This window comes from Anser cygnoides, chromosome 9, assembly GCF_040182565.1.
Source record: "Anser cygnoides isolate HZ-2024a breed goose chromosome 9, Taihu_goose_T2T_genome, whole genome shotgun sequence".
Lineage (NCBI taxonomy): Eukaryota > Metazoa > Chordata > Aves > Anseriformes > Anatidae > Anser > Anser cygnoides.
In genome coordinates, this window is record NC_089881.1 from 3,197,707 (window position 1) to 3,220,524 (window position 22,818).

Here is a 22,818-nt window from a genome sequence, read left to right on the forward strand (position 1 = left end):
AATTCACTAGGCTAAGAGCTATTTAATATGCCTTCTGACATTTCTGCTTGAGACTAGATTGCATTTTAAAAATAACGTTTTGAAGAATTTCAGGTAAGCTGCTGTACTAATTGGACACTGTTGAAATTGGAGGATGTTTTAACCTTGACCTATTAGTTCCTGTGAGCTGAAGAAACAAGTCATTCTGTTACCTGAATATGCAATTGCTAAAAGCCCTAAAGTGCTTGTTACAAATCAATTTGCACTTTCAGAGTAATGGTAAGCAGCCCGTTTAATCCTTTGGCCTTGTATTTAAATTGACATGATTGGTGTAATCCAAATATCTGCTGTCAAAATAATTTGCAACCTGATGTTCTGTTAGTCATATAAGGTAATAGGCGAGTCATAGGAATAGATGAACCTATTCACAGCCTTTTTGTAGATCAAATGGTGCTCTCTCTTCTGTGCTTGTTAAAGGCCATTAAAAAAAAAAAAAAAGACTTAGCTTTCTCTTGCACAATGGCTGTTTCTCAGAGGCACTGATTACCTATATTATAATTACTCTAGTAGTTCAGGATATATATATATATATATATATATATATAGCAAATTGTTATATCACATTTGCTTTGGAAGGAACTCATATTTAAAGAAAGGGGAGACAGATAATCTAAGTGAGGTCAGTCAAGTCACTTAGCCCTCAGGCTTTGTTTTCACCTGTTTGAATGAGGATATTTCCTTTTTAGGGATTCTTTGAGACTGACTTCTTGAAACATTATGGAATACTTTTGATGTTCTGAGAATAAAGATGCTATTGAGCTACAAGGTGTTATGCAGTTAGAGAAAAATCAAATTACATTGATGTCATACCTGATATACAGCCGCTATATAGATTTTTTTTCTTTTTCTCCATGATATAAGGTGAAGAATGTGAAATTGATATTAATGACTGTGACAGCAACCCCTGTCATCATGCTGGAACTTGCATAGATCAGCCCAGTGGTTACACCTGCCATTGTCCACATGGATGGGTTGGTGCAAACTGCGAAATACGTAAGTTTTGTAAAAACTTTATAGAACTTTTTAAAATTATATATAAAGTTTGTAAAAACTTTACAAAAGTTTTATATATATATAGCTATGTAGTTAGTTGTCCTAAAAACTTCTAAAAGTGATATAGACGTTACAGAAATTTACACTTGTCTCTAAATATCTGTCTGCTGCACTCTAAATCATCTGTAAATCATCAAAATTCTGTTAAATGTTTTAGAGGAAAATGCTGAACCAGATTTGGATGATAGGGATGAAGCATAAGGTTGATTTGGATGAAGGTGAGACTGTAATTGTTCAAAAGTGTCTATGGAAGATAGAAAATTCTGTTTCTGGGCACCCTGCTTGGTTGAGGTGCTGGACCAGATTGTCAAAGATGCTGTCTCACAGTTGGGCACTAAGCAGTTTGCCTTTTAATTGCATGTATTCAGAGCTTGTTTTCATACTCGCCTTGTGTAAAGGATACTTCCATAGAGCCATAAGCAAGGTGCTAACAGACTGGTACCAACTTCTGAGCACCTGCAGTTCCAGCAATGTTTCTGAAAAACTGCTTTGAACTTGCTTACCTAAGGAAACAAATCCTGTGTAATTCTGCTGACCGATGTATGCATGCTGTCACTATCTTTTTCAGGATGAATTTTTCTAACTTTAAGCCAATTTCCACTAGGTTTGTTAGAAAGGTAAAGGTCTCCAGAATGAAGTATTTCCTAACATTTAGTAAGACTTACAGAGGTTCTGGGGTTGGGTCTAGTAACAGCTCCAGTGTAATCCTTCTTAGCATGGAAAAAGCTTTAGTGTAAACTCACACTAAAGTCTAATTGTGGAAGATTTAAAACAGAAATTAGACTTCATTATTTCTGCTGCTTTGAGAGCTGCTTTGGATTTCACTGATGACTTGTTCTTGGGCTTCAGATGTCTTATTAGAGAGTTTAGCCATGTATTTAACTGCTTCAGTGCTCAGATACTGCGCTCATGGATCCCCTCGAGATATTACACAGATACACACATTTCTGTGAGGGGATTTACACCTGTTAGCACAGCTAATGTTGCAGGGATATGCCACATATTAAAAAAAAATAAACAGAAGGGACTCAGGACTCAGAAAACTCCTATTGTGCACTCATGAGAAAATGCCTACATAAAGGATGGAATAAAAAATGTTTTCCTTATCTCACTTCCACAAGGAGGATACGAAAATTCTCTCTTTACTTACACATTTCTTAAACATATCAACTGCTTTTTAAGTTTATTTCTATTCTATTCTATTGCCCTACAGTCACTAAGTTTGGCTCTTTGCACCACATATACCTGGTGTAAACGCATGAGAAGATGGGTGAAGCAGAAGGTGGAAGGAACCTTTTCTATTGCCCAGCTGCTCAACTACTCCTGCTTGCCCCTGTAAGGGATGCATGCCCCTAAGCACTATGTAAGGCAGGTGAGGTTCAGGCTTACATCTGTGAGTAGTCAACACCAATTCCTTTCTGACCCCATTAGTAAGTTGGCCGGAGGGAGAGTGGATAAAACTATGCTTGAAATTTCATTCTCTTGAGGAAGATGTCTCTGCTTAGTGCAAATTTCTCTACACATAGCATCTGCTTATACTTGAATCGCAGTGGCCTTGTCTGCTGCTCAGGAACCTGGTGTTTCTGCTCATTACACACGTATAAACTATGTAAGTTTAAATGATGGGAAGGAGCAATAGCACATAGTTGTTGCTGTTTTAAGCCTTTCACTAGCTGATTTTTCTTTTATCCTGTGACTGCAGTATCAGGAGGCAGAGAATTAGCTAAGTTAACTGGCATTGATAATACTGCAAGTCTGATTCTCAACCAGAAATACTGGACCTTTTATTTCCATCTCAATATCTGGAGAAAAAAATCATATAGTATTTTTCATGGCAATTGCTCTCAATTGAAGAGGTTAAAATTGTTTTTTTCAAACAAATCAGGACAGCTACTAGAGTGTACATATGTAATAATAATAACGTAGCAGATATTAAAAATGCAATCTAAAATTTCTGGTTTGGATTAGCCTTTAAGGAGTGAAAACAGGAAAAAAAATCTTTGCATAGTCATGCAGAGATATATTTTGAAGGACAATTAAATTTAAAATTTGAGGGTTACCAAAAGTTTCTTCAATAAGCATAACATCAGCAAATGTCACACATTCCCTTGCTATTAGTTACTTTGAAACAGCATCAAAGTAAAGTGCTGTGTTGTTATGGAGCCCTGTGATGCTTCACAACAGTCAGATCTAAGTATGGACATGCAGCCTCTCTAATCAATGCAGTGGCTTATACCCAAAGCTGTGGAAGCTTTCCTAAACCGCCTGGATTTTAACAGGTACATAAAGGATTATGCAAATAGACAGGGACTGAGTTTTGAAGAAATCACTTTGCAGAAGGATTTGAAAGCATTTTGATCTGCAGATTTTTCTACAGAACTGTGTATCCCCAGGAAGTTCTTTGTGCTGGTTCTCTCCTGCACTGAGTTATCCAGCTTTTCTGAACCCAATCCTGATCATGTCCAGAAATAGAAAGGCCATGTCCAGCTCTTTTCTAATCTGGTGCAGTACATCTGGACTCACTGGAGTTCAGTCAGTGGTGCACTGGATTCCTGTCCACCTCTAAAGATTGAATCTTTTGGTATTTCTGCTTCTGTTAGTCTCTCCATAGCCCCTTGAAATATTTATCATATTGCTTCAGCATTTTGTGCATAATGGTTAATATTGTATTGGAAATTAAATTTAAACCCTGTGCACTGGCTTCCTCACTGGACCATCCCTCTGAATGCTGGAGAAAGACAGGATAAAGCCAGGCTTCAGGCTGCTGAAAAGGGGAACAGTCAGGGCTGCAGGAGTCATTTGACTGGGTGGATCACATTTTATCTTAGGTGATTTTCTGTTACTAGCCATGAAGCATGAAAGAGACTGATGTACTGATGTACTTTTTTTTTTTTTTTTCCTGGAAAAACTCTGTAATTGCTGTTAGTAGTTCCCAATTTTTTCCACTAGCTGTCTGTTTTATGGGCTTGAAGTGACTACCCTAGCAGGATTTCAGGGTTATCTTTTTGTCAAACTGTACTCTTTTATTTTCAAGTGCTGTATATACAAAAAAACAGTCAAGTGAAATGTAATGTGCCTAGGTGAACTGTGATATTTATTATATCATCTTATTGTTCTTACCAGTGTTAGCAATACTGATCAATTAGGATTAAATTTATCTTAATTATAAAGAGTAGATTTTTCTTCTCAAGATGAACTGTATTTGCCTAAAAAGTTGATGGAGCATTCAGTGTAAAAATGCTACAAAACATCTCTCATGAATGAATTCCCTAATCCCTGCTGGTTACTTCTTAATATCATAACCTTTGCCACTTCTTAATTATTAATGTGGTTACCAAGGTAAGCCAAGCCATGTGGTTGCTTGAATACTAATATTAAAAAGTATTTGTAGTGCAGACCTGTATGGTGCTCATTGAAATCTAATTCTTAATTAATTTTATTAATATTACTATGACAACTGAGAATACAGTAATTTTGAGCTGTCATGTGTCCTTTCTAATCTCTGGAGTATGAGCTGTTAATCTTTGTATTTTTATCTGCTGGAGAAGAAAGGAGGAAATATCTCTCATACTTATCATCCAGAGATGGAAGACACAGAGTCTAAACCAGAACCGTCTTCCCATATATCTGCTCACATTAGATCTGATTTGGCTTAGTCTGACAACCTGACAGAAACCACCATGTGTGACGAATGTGCTGCAGAACAAAAATAGAAACCCATCCCAAACTGCACAGCTGCATTCACTCCTCAGAGCCTGACTGAGCAAATCGCAGTAATAGCACTTCAGAAACATTAAATCCCTGAATGATTCAAGCTGATCAAAACTTCACTGATCTCTGAGAAAGATAACACAAACAAGGGGTCCTGTAAACTCAGCTCACATTTGCGAACAAAAAGTCTAAGCAAGTCCAAGTGCAGGGGTGCATCAGGACAGCCCTTTACTATTGTAAACAAAAAGCAGCCATTTCTTCAAACTCTGCCCAGATGAATCCCACATGTCAAACTTTCAGGCTTTCTCCCTACCTTACTCTGAGGATTTTTTTTTTCTAGTCTGGCATTGATAGATGATAGTTTGAATATCAAGAATATTTGTAAAAAAAAAAAAAAAAAAAGTTTGGAATATTTAAATGCAAGAAGCCTCTTCTACACTAGCATTACTTTAAGGTCTGCTTTGAGACCTCTCAGGGAAATTATGCTCGAGAGAAGACTCTAGTGGGCTCAGTATTATGAAATGCCCTTTTTGCCCTTGAAATGATGGTTCCCTATAGATGATTCTCTAATGCGTACCTGCCTTCTGGAGCTTTCCAGAGCACTATACACCTTACAAGAAGAATGAAAGAGGCACAGTTTTTCTTGAGCACAACAGTTTTACTTGCAAGGACCCAAACGTGTTGATGTCCAAATGTGTTCCAAAACCAAAATCTTCCAAGTCTTACCACACATCATTCAAAGAGTGAATCCCAAACATAAGGTCTTTGGCAGAATGAAGTTGGAAGATGTTAGTGCAAAATGTAATAGGTTTCTTGAGCAAAGCATCATGCCTACACGTAGGAGGGAACTCCTAGACCTGTATTATCATATTTCTGGCTTCTGGTAATATTGTCATATTACATATTTCTGGCTTCAAAAGCCTGCACAAAAATATGGAAAGTCAATATAATAAAATAATTCTATTCAGCAGGAAGGGTATAAAATATTATTTAATACTATAAAATACTATTTAATACTACAAAATACTAATTATACCTTTTATTTCTCATTGGCAGATCTGCAGTGGAAGTCTGGGCATATGGCAGAGAGTCTAACAAATATGCCTCGTCACTCCCTCTACATCATCATTGGGGCTCTTTGCGTAGCGTTTGTCCTGATGCTGATCATTCTGATTGTGGGAATATGTCGCATCAGCCGCATTGAATACCAAGGCTCTTCCAGGCCAGCCTATGAAGAATTTTACAACTGCAGAAGCATCGACAGTGAATTCAGTAATGCAATTGCTTCTATCCGACATGCCAGGTTTGTTCTGGGGATGGTAACTTTAACAAAAATCTGTTATGATACGTAATTTCAGTCCATGTGTGCTGCAGCTAACCACTGCTGGCAGAGAATGGGCTGCTTTGTTGTGAAAAGACAGGATCACAGGCATTGCTCCTTGTTCTTTTTGATCCCTATTCTGTTTTCAGCTCAAGTATGATAATCCAGCACAACTCCTTGAAGACAGTGGGAGTTATTCTGAGCTTATTTGGTGTGACTGGTGATGAGAGACAGATGCAGTTCCTAGCCTGTAGGATTTTTTGGGGATGTAAACACTCTTTAACAGATGCACACAAATAATTTGATTAGACAGCAAAGCCACTTGTTGATTTTATGACTAATTTACCAGACTATTCAGTTAGACTCTTTTCAAATCACTGACTTTTTGTGCCCCTGTTTGCCTCCAGATGAGGATCTTTCTTACTTGCTTTTCTAGAGATTGTAATCTCTTGACATTTAATTTTAATGGAGCACTGGCAAGCCAGGGCATTGGGTGTCAGAATAATACAAAAGTAGGGCTGGAATGGATTCAACAGCTGCAGTGCAAGCTATTGTACTGATGTAGCATTAATTATATCTAGCTCCATGCCAATAATTTTCTTTATTCAAGTCCTTTGGAGGTTTCTAGAGTTAAAAAGGGCTTTCCTAAAATCCAACCTAGATTTTCTTTGCTATGAATTAGGCCACTTCTTTCTTACTGCTCTTCGGGTTGTCATGGACAATAATTTATCACCATTCTTTTTCTGGTAATCATGTAAATCAGGTCTCCCTCCTTCCATTCATCCCTTTCCCTCTAAACAAAGCAAAACTACTTTTTTAATTCACAGACTAAGCTAACCTATTCTTTCAGTATCTCCTCCTGGATCATGCCAGCTTCTTTACTGGTTCTCTGTCACATGTTCTGGATTGTCTTTTCTTTTTTGAAGGATCGTCCCCAAAACTGGAAATAGTTCTCCAGCTGAAGCTTTACCTGTGCCAAACAAACTAAGCAATCACCTCCTGTATCTTAATTACGTCATTACTGTTCATACATTTGAAAATGAAACTTTTTTTTTTTTAATTAGCATTACACTAGGGATGTTTTAATTTTGTGACCTGTTAGACCCCTTCCTCACCCCCAAGATCCTTTCTGCCATGTTGCTTCCTAGCCAGCGTTATTTTTTCTGACATCTCTCTTAATAGGGTAGATCTTTCATTTTTCTTGTTTCTTTTTCCCATTTCTTCAATTTGTCAAGATCACTTTGAATTCCAACAAAAGCATTCATATATGTTACCATTAAAATGCTTTTAAAAGAATGGAGGGAGACACGTTCCTGTGCAGTGACTTGGAGAAATGTGTGCACGTTGGTTGGTGATTGCTGGTAATTCATTTTCTGAATGCTCTATTTCTGTTTCAGTGCAAATTAAGTAGGTTAATTTGTACCCGCACTGAAGTTTTCTAAGTTATCTGAAATAGATGAGGAATTCCCACAGGCTCAGTTAATCACATCACAGCTTTGGGCAGTAGCTCTTTAAACTGTTCCAACTAGATTTACACTAAAACATTTGTTCATTGTCAACACGTCAGCCAGTAAATGTTTTAAAAAGACAGTTGTGTATAGTTTATTTAACATAACAATCTAAATAATATGAGTGTTCTTTCAACTCTTCCCTTGACGTCTCCTTTGCCACTCTGCCTTACATCTCTTCTACTCAGCATCTCCACACCATACACATCCTGAGAAGTGGTTTTTCTTTCAGTGGTGCATTGGAAGAGGAGGAAGTTGCTTTATGGCCCATAAAAAAGCTTTATAGCTTTTTATTATTTGGCCTTGTGCACGTCTACTGTTATGTACTGCTCGTCTCCAAGGGTGGAGAGCAAGGTGCAAAATGATATTGTTAATCTTTCAAATCAAACACCTCTCTTACGACTGCAGCAGAGAGGAATGTGTCATTCCTGTTCAGTTTCTACTCACTGAAGTGGTACTTTGCGCTTCCCAAAGACTGGGAATGGTCTCCTGAGGAACAGTGCGAGACACCTGAGTTTTCTTAATTACTTCTCAAAGCAAATCTGGCAGCTCTCTATCCAAGGGCACCAAGGGAAGGAATACCAGCAAGACAGGATCTTTTGGATCTGAATTCTCCCTGCTTTTTAGAGTTTTGCTGGCAGGTAATGGAAATGGTAAAACGTTTTCCTGTATGAAACCTTTCAAAAAGAAATTGGGCAAGGTCAGGTCTTTTCACTACTCTCTGGATTACTCTGACTAAATTGCCACTTATAACAAAGGGCAGAAGTTTAGAAAAAAATAAGTTTGCATAAGGGTTAAATAACTTCCAAAGAAGTCTTTAAAGTGGGATGCATTCATGATGATTGTTCAGATCTATATTATGCGGTTAAAAATCATGTTATTGGAACCTGTCAGTAAAGGCTTTCCATATCTTGGGAAAGGCGTTTCTACGTAATGCAAATGAAAAGAAATGTTTTCATTCCAAATAATAATTCTCTGACTCTCAGAAAATGGATGCAGTATAAAAAGCCAAGATAGAGCTGCCAAGTCAGGTAATTCAAAGAGATTTAGTGTGAAGATTATTGTGTTCATTTTGGCTTCAGGAACATATAAAATACTGTTTTGGTCATTTCAATCCAGGAAAAGATGCACGACTTTTATAGTTATTTTTGCATAAAACTACAAATCTGCATACTAAGAATACCCAAGTCTGAATTTTCAGTTACCATATTTAAGAGACCTGACTTTCAAATAATAGGTTCTCAGCATTTTCTGAAAATCACCCCCCTTTCTCAGTTAGATACCAAAAGTTATTAGTAATTTTGGAAAATGTAGGTCTTGAGAAAAGTGAGTAGATTATTTCCTTTAAATGTAAGATTTCTGTTGATGTCAGTAGGCATCCAGGGAGTGTGGATGCCTGTTGCATATTCAGTAAATTATTTTAAGATCACTTGTTCAGGTTTCTCAGCAGATCTTTATCCTGATCACTTTTTATAATTTGATCTCTGCTAATCAAGGTGCTTGCTGTAAGCAAAAATGAACGTGATCAAGGATAGTTACTAATAAATGTCTACTTTTAGTGAATGTTCTAAGGATTAGCAGATAGAACTAGACAGTATTCTAACAAACTGAAGCACAACTGTCTTTACTATTCATTATGCAGAGAGTAAATAAATACTGTAGTTATATTCATTTTATCTTTAAAGCTTATAAATTTTAAGGCCAGAAGAGAATGTTGTTTTGAAATAATTGACCACTTGCTAATGCAGATGTAAGACTTCACTAGATAGGAACCAGAAACTGCTGTTGAAACTGGATCATTCACTTTAGAAAAGCATCCATACTGATTTCATAAGATATCCAGTCGCAGAGATGGACCTACTGGAAATTTTTCTTGTGTTTTGATATCATTAGCATTAGATTCCAAGCACTTCTTGCAGTGTAGTTTGCTTAATTCTGACTTCCACATGCTGACGCTTGTTCTGTCTATGTGTGGGCTGGAGAGTCTGGTTCATCAGGCTCTGATTAAGTCATCTTGTCACAGCGGGGTAAGCTTCTCCCCACCACACGTCCTGTGCATGTTCCATGCAGTGAACACGCTCCTGTGTTTGAGTCTGCTGTGTCAGACTGCAACATCCAAGGCTTCCTCAATCTGATGAGCTTCAGTATATTCTCTTTTTTTACCCTCTAGCAGCATCTCAGCTTTGTGGAAACTCTAGGATTACAGTTCAGTTATATTAAGGAATGCACAATACCACTTGTGCACTTTTTTTTTTTTTTTCAGTGAATAATGCAGAGGAAATTATTTTCTCATTATTCTCCTCCTGTGGAGAGAAGAATAATCTCTTCCTCCTGTAGGTATGGATTTTTTTCTTCTGATCTCTCTCTTTTTCTTCTCTTGTTTAAACTTATTTGTGGACTCCTTATATGAATTGCTGTTTTTGAGCACAGTCGCAATGTGTGGTTTCTTTCTTCTGCTTTTGGGACCACTCCAAGCTCCAGCCTATCTCACAGAAGTTGGAGGTTATCATTTCCTTAAGGCTTGGCCATAAATTTTCTCAAAGTTCTACTTGAATGGAATTGGAGAGGTTAACGACTCTCTATGCTTAGCCATCTTTTGAAACACCCTTCTAAGAAGTGGAGAGGCAACCCTGTGCCATGCTTGGAGTAGAATTTGCAGACAGACAAACATGGAGCAGCCTGTGCCAGGAAGAATTCCTGCGTTGAGTAGGATGTCCCCAAAGTTGTCAGAGAACCCTCAGTCTCTTAGGCGAGTTACACAGGTTGATTATACTCAGTGTTTCATTACCAAGTGCATTTTCCAAATTCCATGCTCTCTATGCCCCTAGGAATTATCTCTGATACATACATTGGAACAGTACCATTGCTCATGAATAGTCATGTCAATGCTAAATGTAGAGGCCATAGAACTTTCCCAGTCCTCCTGATATGCTCTGTTTATAGATCCAAACTCAAAATTGTTCTTCAGATGCAGTATCCTGGTAAAGCTAATGTTAAAATGATTATCCATCATGTCCCTCCCGTCTTCTTTCAGTATGCGTGCATCTCAGGACTGAGGTTTAGCCATCTGGTGTACAATCTTTGTTCATAGATGAATAATCTTGTGTTTGGTCATACTTGTCTTTTTCATTTATTAGTATGTGTTTTTTTTTGTTTGTTTTTTTTTTGTAAGCAGTCTATTAATTGATCTGGTGCAGTTTGTAGCAGGAAACTGCATCTTTTCACTATTTATTACCCCTTTAATCATTGTTTTTACAGATTGTATTGGCAATTGTTTTATGTTTTTGTCATCAATTAAACTGTACAACAGCATCAGATCCTTGTGTGATGCTACTAGATACGCACCCATTGAGCTAGGACATCCCATTTAGCAATTTTGCTTTGACACCTCCAAGTTTTGTGTTAACTCTGTTTAGTGTTACAAGCTGGGACTGGCTTCTGAACAGCCTGATCAAAGCAATGTGGTCTACCAGTTAGATGGCTCAGCCAGGCCACAAACAACTAGCATATGTTGTGGTCTTTCCTCGGTGTTTTCTAATTAGGGGCACATGTCAACTCTGACCTACACAAGAGAACAGATTTTGTACTGTTTCACCATGTGCAACAAGCCATGTGTTCTCTGTACCTGTCAAAAGGGCAAAATTTTACTTAAATCCCTGGAGAATTTTCATCATCATTTGTGTCTGTGAAGAAGCTCTGTTTCCTTTAAACCCTTGAGAATCACGGAGAAATTCAGAATTCACTGCTGCCTTTGATTGGTAAGATGCCATAACTTGATTCCTTGATTTGATTCTTGGAATTTTATCCCATATATAGAAAAACAGATTTATCTATTATGAAGCTGATGAGGGAACATGGCCTGTCTATACTAAAGTAAACTAGAAGAAAGCAGACATTCCTGCACAGAAATGTTATCTAGTGTGGCGTTATTGACAGCTGAAATACTTAGAAAAATGAGATTACCAACAGATAGATCATAATACTTCCAGCAATTTTAGTTTTATCAACAATTCTAGATCATTTTAAATAGCCAAGAATTAAATTGGAGTGGTCAGGAAGTTGCAAGAAAATCTTGGAAGAAAATCAAGTTAAGTTTGTTTTCATATAAATATTATCCTCAAAGTCTGAATTTTCTGAACCTCACCTTCAAATGCGCACAAATTAAATTAACACAGAGTTAACATGGCACATAGGAAGGGAATAAAAAGAATCCTTTGTTTGGATCACTATACAAATAAGTCTTTCTGTTTCTATGTTAATATTTTTTTCTCTGCATCAGGTCCATAGGGAAGGCAGGTTTTGGCACTCTTTTGCCTCATTTTTATATAATCCTTTTCATTATTTATAATTCCTGTAATTGTAGTCATTTTTAACACGTAAGTCATGTTTCTGCATTCAAGTTGCATTTTGGCACTGTATCTTAATAAATGATAAGATGCGTGACAGATCGTCTATGCAGTGCAAAGGCACCTAGAGGAGTTTTGGACGTGCCGGCACTGGGACCACAATGATACAGCCACAGGAAATCTCTGTACTCTGTTGCTTATGATGCCTTTGCAAGACTGGTAGGTTTATGTGGCATTGCAATAACCTAACTGCCATTAATTTTGTCGGTGTTGCAAATAGCATGCTGAATGTTGATAATTTCAACTTGCTTCTCAAGTGGATGTCAGGTGAGCAAAGTCTTCAAATTATTTTTTTTTAATCCTTTGTCTACAGTTTGCAACTCAATTCACTGCACAGCTGTTGCATTTCCAAATGCAAATGTGATATGGTTGTCTGATATTTGCTTTTTTTTTTTTTTTAAATATATATGACCTGACCTCAATGTTGGTTGTTAGAGTGGGCTCTAAAATAAAATTCTGGCCTTGTCGAAATTGTATCAGTTTTACTCTTGCCTTCCACAGTCTTCCCAGATTCTGGTACTGCTGAATTCAGGAGCTGAATTCCTGCAGAATTCCTTTGATATGCAATCTGTTTATTGTGTTGTTATTATTAATCTGATGCATATATTTTCGAAATTCCAGTTCAGATATTTAAATATCTGTACTTCCAGAATGTTGCAATACAATTTAGAATTTACCTAGGCTCTCTGGGTTTGTTTCTCACAGCATACCATCACTCAGTGGGTTGTTGCCATTAACTTGTTCATACTTCTGTTTGTCACCACAAGCTTTCTTTTGTTTCCAGGTTTGGCAAGAAATCTCGACCTGCAATGTATGATGCAACCCCCATTGCTTATGAAGATTACAGCCCAGATGACAAACCTTTGGTTACACTGATTAAGACAAAAGATTTGTAACCTAGTGTATCTTTTTTGCATTATTTTTCAAAAGGATGGGCTACTAACCTAATTTAAATATTTTTAAGAAAGCATAAGTAATTTAAAAACATTAGATGCTTCAAAATTTTCTGTAGAATATTTAAGAACCAATTTTCTGCAGCTTTTAGTTTGGAAAAATATTTTAAAACAGAATTTGTGAACTTGATGAATTACATTTTAATGTACCTTGAGCTCTATAAACTATAAGCTTACGATAGTGTGTGCTTTTTTCTTGGTAGACACTATTACTAAACCCAGATGAGTTTCTTGTGGTTGTTACAGAACAGAAAACAATAATTAATGAGGAATTCTTTATGACATGTCAGTGCCAGCTTTCTAAGTAGAGGTAGGAAAAATGTGAAGCATAATATGATATATAATATATCCATTAATTAAAAAAGTCTAAAATGTTTGTGTTGTGAAAAAGAAACTAGTAAAAATTATTATTCCTAATCTGAATGAATTAGCTTTTGCCTTATTCCATGCATGGATAGACAACCTATTTCTCCATTATTTCCTGAAAGTTGCTGGAACATATTCTTGAGTTGATGTTTGACATTTTTGTAATAGTATTCAGGCTAGGCCTTGTATAATAATTAAAGTGCCTCCTGAGGCAAAATAAGGGCATGATCCTTTAAGCATTGAAATCAATGAGAACATTTCCATTGACTTCAGTGGGCATGGGATTAGATCCTACAATTGGACTGAATCTATATTTTTCTTTAAAAGTTAAAGTTTTTTATATTGTGAGTAAACTAAGCATATGGTTTGAGTTGTTCGTTTCCTAAGGTTGTTGATGTACAATATTGTTTCATGAAATATTGTGTATTTCTCACAGTGCTTCTAATTTAGGATCAGTATGGTTTTTTTTTGTTTTTAATTTTATTTTTTGTGGCTGTATTTGATTGCTTATGGGCTTCTTAAAATTCTTGCTTATTTCAGAAAATATCAAATAAATGTTATCAAGTGAAGATTGGAGCTGTTTCTTTTGTTTTTCTTAATTTGAAAATGCAATGTTGTCTATAAATTTGAAAAGACATTCACGTATGTGCTATAAGTAATGCCTAAGAAGATATTCCAGCTGTTAACCTGAAAAACAAAACCAAAAAAAGTACTTTGTTTACAAGGTAAGTTATTTTAGCAAAAGTTAGCTTGGAGAATGGCAGAAATGGAGAACTGTGTGATATGTTGAAGTATCTGTTTAAGCTTTCAGTACAAGATAAAGGCAGGTGAGTGATGAGGTTTCCCTGATTTTAGGTTTAAGGAATTGGGTCAAGGAGGAGAAAGCTCGGGTTCAAATCCCTCATTAGTTTAGGATGACCTGCAATGAAAAGTTCTATTCTGGTTAGCTCTAAAACTCTAATGCTCATTTTGGGGTGGAGATGGTAGTAAACCTGGGAGTAAAGCCTGTAGTAAATGACTTAGTAAAACTGCTCCCTGTTATAAAGAAGCACTGCTCAAAGTAGTCTCTTACTGTTGTGAATGGCTGGATGGTTGAAACAGCACACAGGTTAGTAACAGCACACTGTGTCTGAATTATGTAAATGCCAAATGCACCTCTGAAATACAGAATACCTTCCCTGACGTCTTGTAGCTGCTACCATGGACTTTCAGTGATATTGGCATAAGACAATAATTGATACTAAGAGACCTAAAGAAACTAGACTTAAGCCTCCCTTTCATTTTTCAGGCACAGTTTGAACAAAGGTTGTGTATTTGCATCTGATGGCTGTCACACTAGTTTGTTTTTTTTTTCATTCTTTTTCTTTATTCCAGGTATGAAAACTTTTTATTATGGTGGCTTCCAAGTGACTTCCAGAAATGCTTTAAGAACTCCTGCCAGAATAACACTGTCAGAAGCTATACCCTATGCCATTTTTCATATCTTGTGTGGAACAGGCAAATACATTTGAGTTATAATTGATTTGCTAATCAGGTAGAAAAGAAATACTCATTCTTCAGAGTTTTTGGTCCTTTTAGTGGCAAAATAAATGATTTATCTTTGAAGAAGAACTACAAAACTATGCAAAGTATGTAAACAAGGAACTTGGTTGTTCTAAGGAACATACATATTCATGGTCCATATTTTCAAGAGAGATGTTGCAATGAGCAGTAGCCCTTCTGCATATAAATCATGTCTTGGTAGGGATTCTTGACCATTCTGTATTTCTCTCAAGTGACTGACCTGAAAGATAAGTAATTTGTGAGGAGCTATTTTCCTGTCAGCTTGGAGCCCCTAGCTTCTGTAAATCATCCTGTAGTTCCTGTGAATTGTGCTTTGAAAGTTACTTTTCCTCCTTCCAATTTATTTTATTGAACTCTGATGGCATGTTATGCATGCTCTGTACATGTATCAGTGCACTTGTTGGTTATAGCCTATAAGTCACACCATGTCTTTCTGGGGATAGACGTGAATGTGACAAAGGACATCGGCTATTCCATACCCTCTTTCTAAACTACAGAGAACAAATATAGCTGTATAGCAAATACCACCTGCTATTATTATACCACACAACCCCCCCCCCCCCCCCCCCCCCAAATCATCCAGATGCAGAAAAGGGCTGGTTTTATGTGCTCTTCCCCCTGGCAATGGGCTAATGGCCTACAGATCTCCTGTAGCTGGGGACAAGTCTCAGGGCTTGTCACTGACCTTCAGCGCTTGTGTGCTCCCTGAGTTTGGCCCCTTTTTCTTCCTTCTCCCTCTGGGAATAGGAGAACATCCCTGAGTATTCCTCCCCAGCAGCACGGACAACTCATCTTGCATCTGGAGTACTGTGTCCAGTTCTGGTCTCCCTGGCACAAAAAAGACAGGGATCTCCTGGAAGGAGTCCAGTGGAGGGCCACAAAGATGATATGGGGCTTGGAGCAGCTTCCCTATGAGGACCTGAAAGGCTGAGCGACCTGGGTTTGTTCAGCCTTGAGAAAAGAAGACTGAGAGGGGATCATATTAATGTTTACAAATACCTTAAGTGTGGGAGACAGAGGGATTTGGCCAACCTCTTTTCAGTGGTTTGTGGGGACAGGACAAGGGGCAATGGCCAAAAAATAGATCACAGGAAGCTCCACACCAACATGTGAAAGAACTTCTTCATGGTAAGGGTGACGGAGCACTGGAACAGGCTGCCCAGGGAGGTTGTGGAGTCTCCTTCTCTGGAGATGTTCAAGGCTCATCTGGATGCCTACTTGGGCAACCTGCTGTAAGGAACCTGCTTTGGCAGGGGGGTTGGACCCGATGATCTCTGGACGTCCCTTCCAACTCCTGCAATTCTGTGATTCTGTGATCTCTCTTGGAGTGGTGTGAAACTTGCAGCTAGAGCTCAGAGTTGTGATACGTGCGCTAACAGGAAAATGTCATGATTTACATAGACTCTGGATGGAGTCAACCCAAAATGTTGAAGACAGTGTCCCTGTTCTTATGGTTGGGTAAACTGCAAGGCTGAAAGAGAACAGTTGAGCACAAGAGCTAGAAAACACGTTGACTAAAAACACACAAATTTTCCCCGTGTGGTCTCCAGAGGTGATGTGCAGCCAGCCCCTTGGGTGACCATGGCTGGAGGAGAACCCTTGGTCCCTCACGGACCGGTTTTCAGTAGCTCGGAAGAGGCCGGACCTCCATCTTCCACGGGCTCTAACAAACTTCATCTTCCAAGCCAGAGCGAGAGCCGATACGGAGGGCAGTGCGCAGCTGGTAAGGAGCCAGGGCTGCCCGGCGGGGCAGGCTGCGGCCCGCCAGGGGGGCGGTAGCAGTACCCCTGGGCTGGCGGCACCCGCTGTGTGGCAGCACCCTCGCGTCACCCCCCCCGCCGCGCCGCCCGAGGGGCCCGGATGCGAGGCCGGGCCGGGCGTGCAGTGGCAGCCCGGGTCGGGCAGGCGGCAGCAGAGGCGCTGCTGTGAGCTCCGCGGCGAGCGCGGGAGGGGGCCCGGCCGGCCCCGGGCTCCTGACGTGCTGGGGAAGCTGGCGAAGGGATAGGAGTGTGAGGACGGGGGGCTGGACCGGCCGGGGCCCCGCCTGAGCGCCCGGTGCAAGCCTGGGCGAGCCGCATTTGTCCCCAGCTTAAGTGCTCCTGTCAGCGGATGGATCCAGTGAGGGTCGGGCTGGGAGGGCTCCTCCCCGAGGTAGTCCCCGACTGTGCCAGCCCGGGCTGGGGAAGGCCTCCCGCCAAAGCCACCCGGCCGACCTGGCCCTGAAGGAGGACAGGGAAGGGTGAAGTCTCACGAGGTGAAACTTCAGTCGCAGCACTGATGTTTTCATCCGATCTCGGCTTCGTTTCTGGAAACGGCTTGGCGTTCCTCCAGCAGGCCTTTGCTGAGAAGCACCTGAGCAGATATGACGTTCCTCAGGATGTAGAGTTTCTCCTTTATAGCAACAGACACCTGATGGGGAATAAATTCAGCACGTCTGAATGTAATTATGTGTGTGGGTAGCTGAGAGGAATAAAACAGGTCCTCCTCACTTGCGTGGCTGGAGTTACGACCACAGGGAACTACTTTGCCCCTTCACATGGCTAAATCCTTCTGTACCCAAAATTTCCCTGGTTCCATTCCCATTTTGCCCGCAGCCTCTGAGCTCTGGCAGAGCAGACCTGCATGCTGCAGTAGGCAGAGCTGTGCCCCTCCAGCACAGCAAATCCAGCCCAGCCTCCCGTCGGGTGCCTCCAGTCCCATTTCTGTGTGAGCACCACCGGCTTTGGGAGCCTCTTGTTCCTTCACTACCACCATGTTTCCAAGCTTCACATGCTACGTGGTGCTGGCTGGGCTGATGCCTGCCATTTGTAGGTGCTCTGCTGTCATGGTCCTGGCCTTGGTGGGGGAGCAGAAGCCTTCCATCGGCCTCCCATCGGCCTTTTCTTCCTGCTTGGATAGGGGAGGCCAAAAAACCCACAGTTTGACTCAGGGAAGGGGTTGGTCTCTCAGACTATTCCTTGTTATGTATAATTAAAATAGAAGAGTGCGTTATTAAGAAGAGCTATTGAGTTCCTACACATTCCTAACATAAGAAATGGGAGCCTCAGGGCAATCCAGTGTGTGCTCAAACCCTTGTCAGACCTGTGGGCTACTGTGAAAGCGATGTGCTGGGTTATGGCTTCCAGTCACCTTCTATTTTGCAACAAAAAGTGTGTGGGGAATTGTTTGTTTGTTTAAAATGTGTTTTGTCTCTTGGAGCCTAATACTCCTGTGAAATGTTCTGTACAAGCAGGTGAGCAGTGGGAGAAGGGCAAAGCACTTAGTAGGTGCCAGATGAGAGATATGGAGCAGAACTGGGCTTTGACCTGCTTTTTTCTCCTCTTTACAAGTTTGTCTTCTGTTTCTGGAAACCTTGGCCAACACTATCTGCCAACACTATGGGGCCATGCAGGGTCAGAAGGGATGGCATAAAGTAAATTTGAGTCCGAGTCACCTTTATGTCCATTTTAAGCATCTTATCAGGGAAATGGGACTGGCCTAAGGTCAGAGTCAGAGCAATGTGAATTCTGGTGCTGCCTCAAATAGCTGGAGATTGTTGTGAAGATGGGCTTAGCGCAGTGTGCTCTCAGCTCCCACAGGCTCCTTAGCCTGATGTGCCAGTCACTGGTGAGGGCTCACTCAGAGCCTTTGTACTTTCTGGCTCTCCGCTTTCTGCTTGCACCAGAGGTGATCCCGCTAGTGCAATTTCTGTGCTGCAGAGCAGCTTCTGTGGGATCCAGCTTCTGAATGCTTTATATCGTTTCCTAGCCCCTCATAATTTGGAAGCGCTCCAATTAGGTGAAGGTGATTCTTTCTGATGGTGAGTGGGTCAACCAGTGAAAACAAACAAAACTTCAAAGTGGTTATGCCACATCAAGCCCCATCTGGGCTCAGTTGGCTTCATTCCTTCTGCAGTGCAAAATGGATAACAAAAATGACCTCTCTGGAAAAGTCAGCTTTCTCAGTTATTATGAATTCCATTTCTGAATCCTCTTTTTAAGAAGTTTATGATAAGATGATTATTGTAAATAAGCTTCCCCTTTAGCAAAGAATAAATCATCAGATAGGCTTTGTTTGGTGAGATCTTTGGCAAAGGAATGTAAATAAATAAGCTTACTGAATAAACTTCTTTATCTGATGTGCTGAGCAGAAAAGGCACAAAGTTAATCATTTAGGAAAATAAGCTGGTCTGCTGTGCTTGCTTCAATAACAGGCCAGGAAGAGTCTAAGGGAAACAATCTGCTCTAGCTCACTGACCCCAGACTTTTTGCTAGAGTCCCACAGACCCAAAGAGATCCTGTTTATCAGTCTGGAGGCAATGCTGTCTCCTCAAGGAGATGCTCTTTGGTTTAGATTTTTGTTTAGTTTCTTTTCCTGTAGACTGGTCTTCTTCACTTCGGGGTTAGCTCCCTGCAGCAGAACAAAGATCTGTTATGAAGCCAGCTGTGACTTCTCTTCCACCTCCTGGGAACAGTACATACATGAACAATAATCTGAATTTGTAGTGTCTTAAGCTTTGGAGTCCGTTCTTGTTTCCAGATGAGCAAGTTAATGTCCTTGTGCATGTGATGATACATGGATGTCAGCCCATCAATGCCCAAAGAAATGAGAGTGTGACTGCTCTGATCAGGTTTTTATTGACTTAGATTTTTAATTTATTGACTTAGATTTTTTAATTTATTGACTTAGATTTTTTTTTTGACTCAGGTTTTTATTGACTTAGATGGATTTGAGCTAATCTGAAGTAAATCTGGTTGGAACCTGAGCCGAAGAGCCAGAAACAAGTTGCACATATTACCAAAAATGCGCATAGCTGTTGTGGAACCAGAAAATCACCTAATGCAACTTAGATGACTTTGGCATGTAGTAACTGCAATCACACTTAGTTTGTCAGCAGATTTAATTCTTACCTCCTCTCCCCCTAGTGGCTTGAGGGATGATCATTGCCTCAACATCCTTTGCTTTTTCCCTTTGCTTGTGCTGTATCTTCTAGCATGCCATTCTTGGGCATTGCATCAGGCAGGTAGTATCTCAGAGTGACACTGCTCAACCAGGGCTGTACAGTTTAACACCTAAATGAAACATTAATGGAGATAGTGGTCTGTAGCCTTTGTGAATGCCCCATTTTGTTCTCAAGCCATGGCTTTCTATTGTTCCTTGTTTCAAACACTCAGCGTTTTGGCATAGTTGCATTTCTGCCCCTTTGCAGTGTTTGACTTAAAAACGCAAAGTCAAGATTGCTTGGAAAGATAAGTGTCTACAACAGAGATAGGATACATTTATGCCAAAATATCAGCACAAGATGGTTCTGTTAACAGACAGACCTTATGGCTTTGACCTGTGAATGTGTCCACAGGAAAAGAAGCAGCATAGCTTCGCTCCTCAGGCTGGTGGCTTGGAACATTTCCATGGTTTGAGTGAAAGCTCTTGCAGATGCAGAAGTAGCCTTGTGAGCATTGTTCTGGAGCTGTAGCGGGTGGAGACCACAGGAGATTCCTGGGTTCTTACCATGAATCTACAACTATTAGCACAGCCCTTAAATTCACAGGTTAGTAATTTATTCTAAATTCAAATTGCATGCAATTAAATTTGCCTTCTATGCATGTCTCTGAAATGTTCTGAGATCTTTTCATGAAAGTCTTTTTGTGTGTCCATGATTCTAAAACAAAGTTTTGCCAAACTTCCCCTTTATCTAACCACTTGCATTTTGGTTTAGTACCTGTGAAATTTATGAATCTGTGTAAAATCTAACAAAAAATATCTCAGCCAGGTTGAAAAAATATGATCAATGCCCTGTTGAATGTGGAAGCAATATTTATGACAGACCTTTACTGCCAACTCTTTTATGGTCTTTGCTTAGTGTATCTGCCTTTGGGCAATCTGCAATTTGTTAAAATACCATCAGGAAGGCTGTTTAAAAATAGTTGTCCCATATGATGGCTTAGTGTCCATTCTTGTATTGAAAGAATTGAAATATAATAGTATACTCACTTGCAATATCTTTCTGGAAATTACATCTTATGCCCTCAAGCCTATGAAACCAAGATGTAGAATCTCAGCTCATACATCTTTCATCTGAAAATGTGACCACTACTAGTTTCAAGAAAATACTTAGGTAATGAATATCAGGGCCATGAGGCCAATTTCATACACAATAAAGCTTCATTTACCCCAGCCACCTTCCAGAAGTTTGGCTTTGGCTTCTCCTTGGTAAAACGGTGGCTCATGGATACAGGTTATTCAGTGTCCTAAAGTTAGCTTATTTCTTACACTGTGTTGGGGTAAAGAGCACATCTGATAGGTTCCAGTTCAGAATCACTTTCCATTTTTTAATATAAAACAAGACTCAAACTAGACACAAATCTAAACATCCACCTATACCTGCTTTCTTCCTTGCTGTAAGAATGGCTGTAGGAAAGTGTAAAGCTGTGTCTGCATTTGATCAGAATACCCTGGCACCGCTGCAGGGGCTGTAAAAGGAGGAGAGCCTGTACCAAATCTTCCCTCTGGTACGTTGTAGCAAAGCTGCTTGCAGGTCAGAAGAGAGTACTGACCTTGCTGCTCATGTCTAGGTGTACAGAGGGGTAAGCTTTATCCCTTGCAATCCCCAAGGAGCAGGGATGGGAAGGTGGCCCTCAGTTTTATCCACTGATAGCCCTATTCTAGCGAGTCGGTGTTATCCTTTTGAGGGATAAGACTAATGTAGCTAAATCAAAACCAGAACGTAGGGTTGATGACAGATCTTTTAATTGCATCCCTGCACAGGAGTGACAGGCAATTTCCACAGCCTCTTCTGCCTCTGCACCGCAGGGCTGTGAGGCACCACAGGATCATCCTGCTTAGGGCCACACAGCTGCTGCTTTGGAAATTATTTTCTAGCCAGCATGGAGGGAGTCTTTGTTTTCTTCTCTTGGGTGATTTGGCCATGCACCCACTGTCAAAATAGGCCTTTAAAGTCAACCTACGAAACTGTGGTGTCCCCGGTGTGACTTGGCTAACCAGGTGGGAGGAGGCGCTGGGTGACTGTGGAGGCAGGGGGCTGGCAGGCGCTTGGCAGGTGCTCTGTCCCACTGGGTTTTGTGTGGGAGTTTCCTTCCCGAGCTGCTCGGCCTAGACTGACTCGCTGCCACAGGTGTCCCTGGGGATGTGGTGGGTGGCACTGGCTTGGCCTTCCTGTCCCCATCTGAGGAGGAGTGAGGCAGGTGGGCCAGCAGAGAGAAACCAGAGTGATTCTGCTCATTACTTGAGCTGGCTGCTCTGGCTGCCTGCTGGCTGCCTGCCCACGCTTCAGTGTAGCGTTGACAAGCACGTACAGCTTACTGTCTGCAAATGCTGATTTTTCCTGCCTGTCATAGGCCTGATTGCTTCCTGTGACACATTGGAGGACTGGTTTTGACATGAGTCTCAGTCCACTCTGTATATTTAGTTTGAAGGTGCAATTTTGGGCTGCTCCTCTTGCTCCTAGAGGAGATCTTTCTAATGGATCTGGAAACTTCTCCATGGTTTCATCACTACGCCTGTGCTTTGCAAGCCTGTCACCTGGAGAGTGAGATTTGCAGTAGGAAGAGTAGCAGGTCGCCTCCAAAAGTCATTCAGAAGTTACGTGCGCTGGGAAATGCAACTTTCTGCTATGGAAGTGTGTGGGGTCTTTCACTTGGTGAGGGGACTTTCCTGCGTGGCCCAGGGGAGGACAGAGCCTTGGTGCTCTTGGATGGCTGCATGGAGTGGAAATTGGGGGCACATGAGGACAGTGCAACACCTGGGATCTCAGGGATCTCAAATCAGTGTTAACTTGCTGAAAACTCGGTGTTTGTAGATCCTGCTATATGGCATTGATATTCTACAGAGGAGCCTGTAGTTGTTTGACTCACTATGTTGCATCTGTCATGTGAAGAAGGCAACCAGGCAATAATTGTCAT

At 40.5% G+C, this 22,818-nt stretch overlaps 1 protein-coding gene across 1 annotated transcript in view; it reads left to right on the forward strand.

The window, feature by feature from the left end:
* DNER (delta/notch like EGF repeat containing) overlaps positions 1-13,926 on the forward strand; it is a 120,639-nt gene extending 106,713 nt beyond the window's left edge. The window contains exons 11-13 of the mRNA XM_048063044.2: positions 901-1,032; positions 5,860-6,106; positions 12,823-13,926. Of these exons, the coding sequence (XP_047919001.2) occupies positions 901-1,032; positions 5,860-6,106; positions 12,823-12,934 (491 nt within the window). The 3' untranslated portion in view covers positions 12,935-13,926. The remainder of the gene's footprint in view (positions 1-900; positions 1,033-5,859; positions 6,107-12,822) is intronic.
* Positions 13,927-22,818: the final 8,892 nt, after the last annotated feature.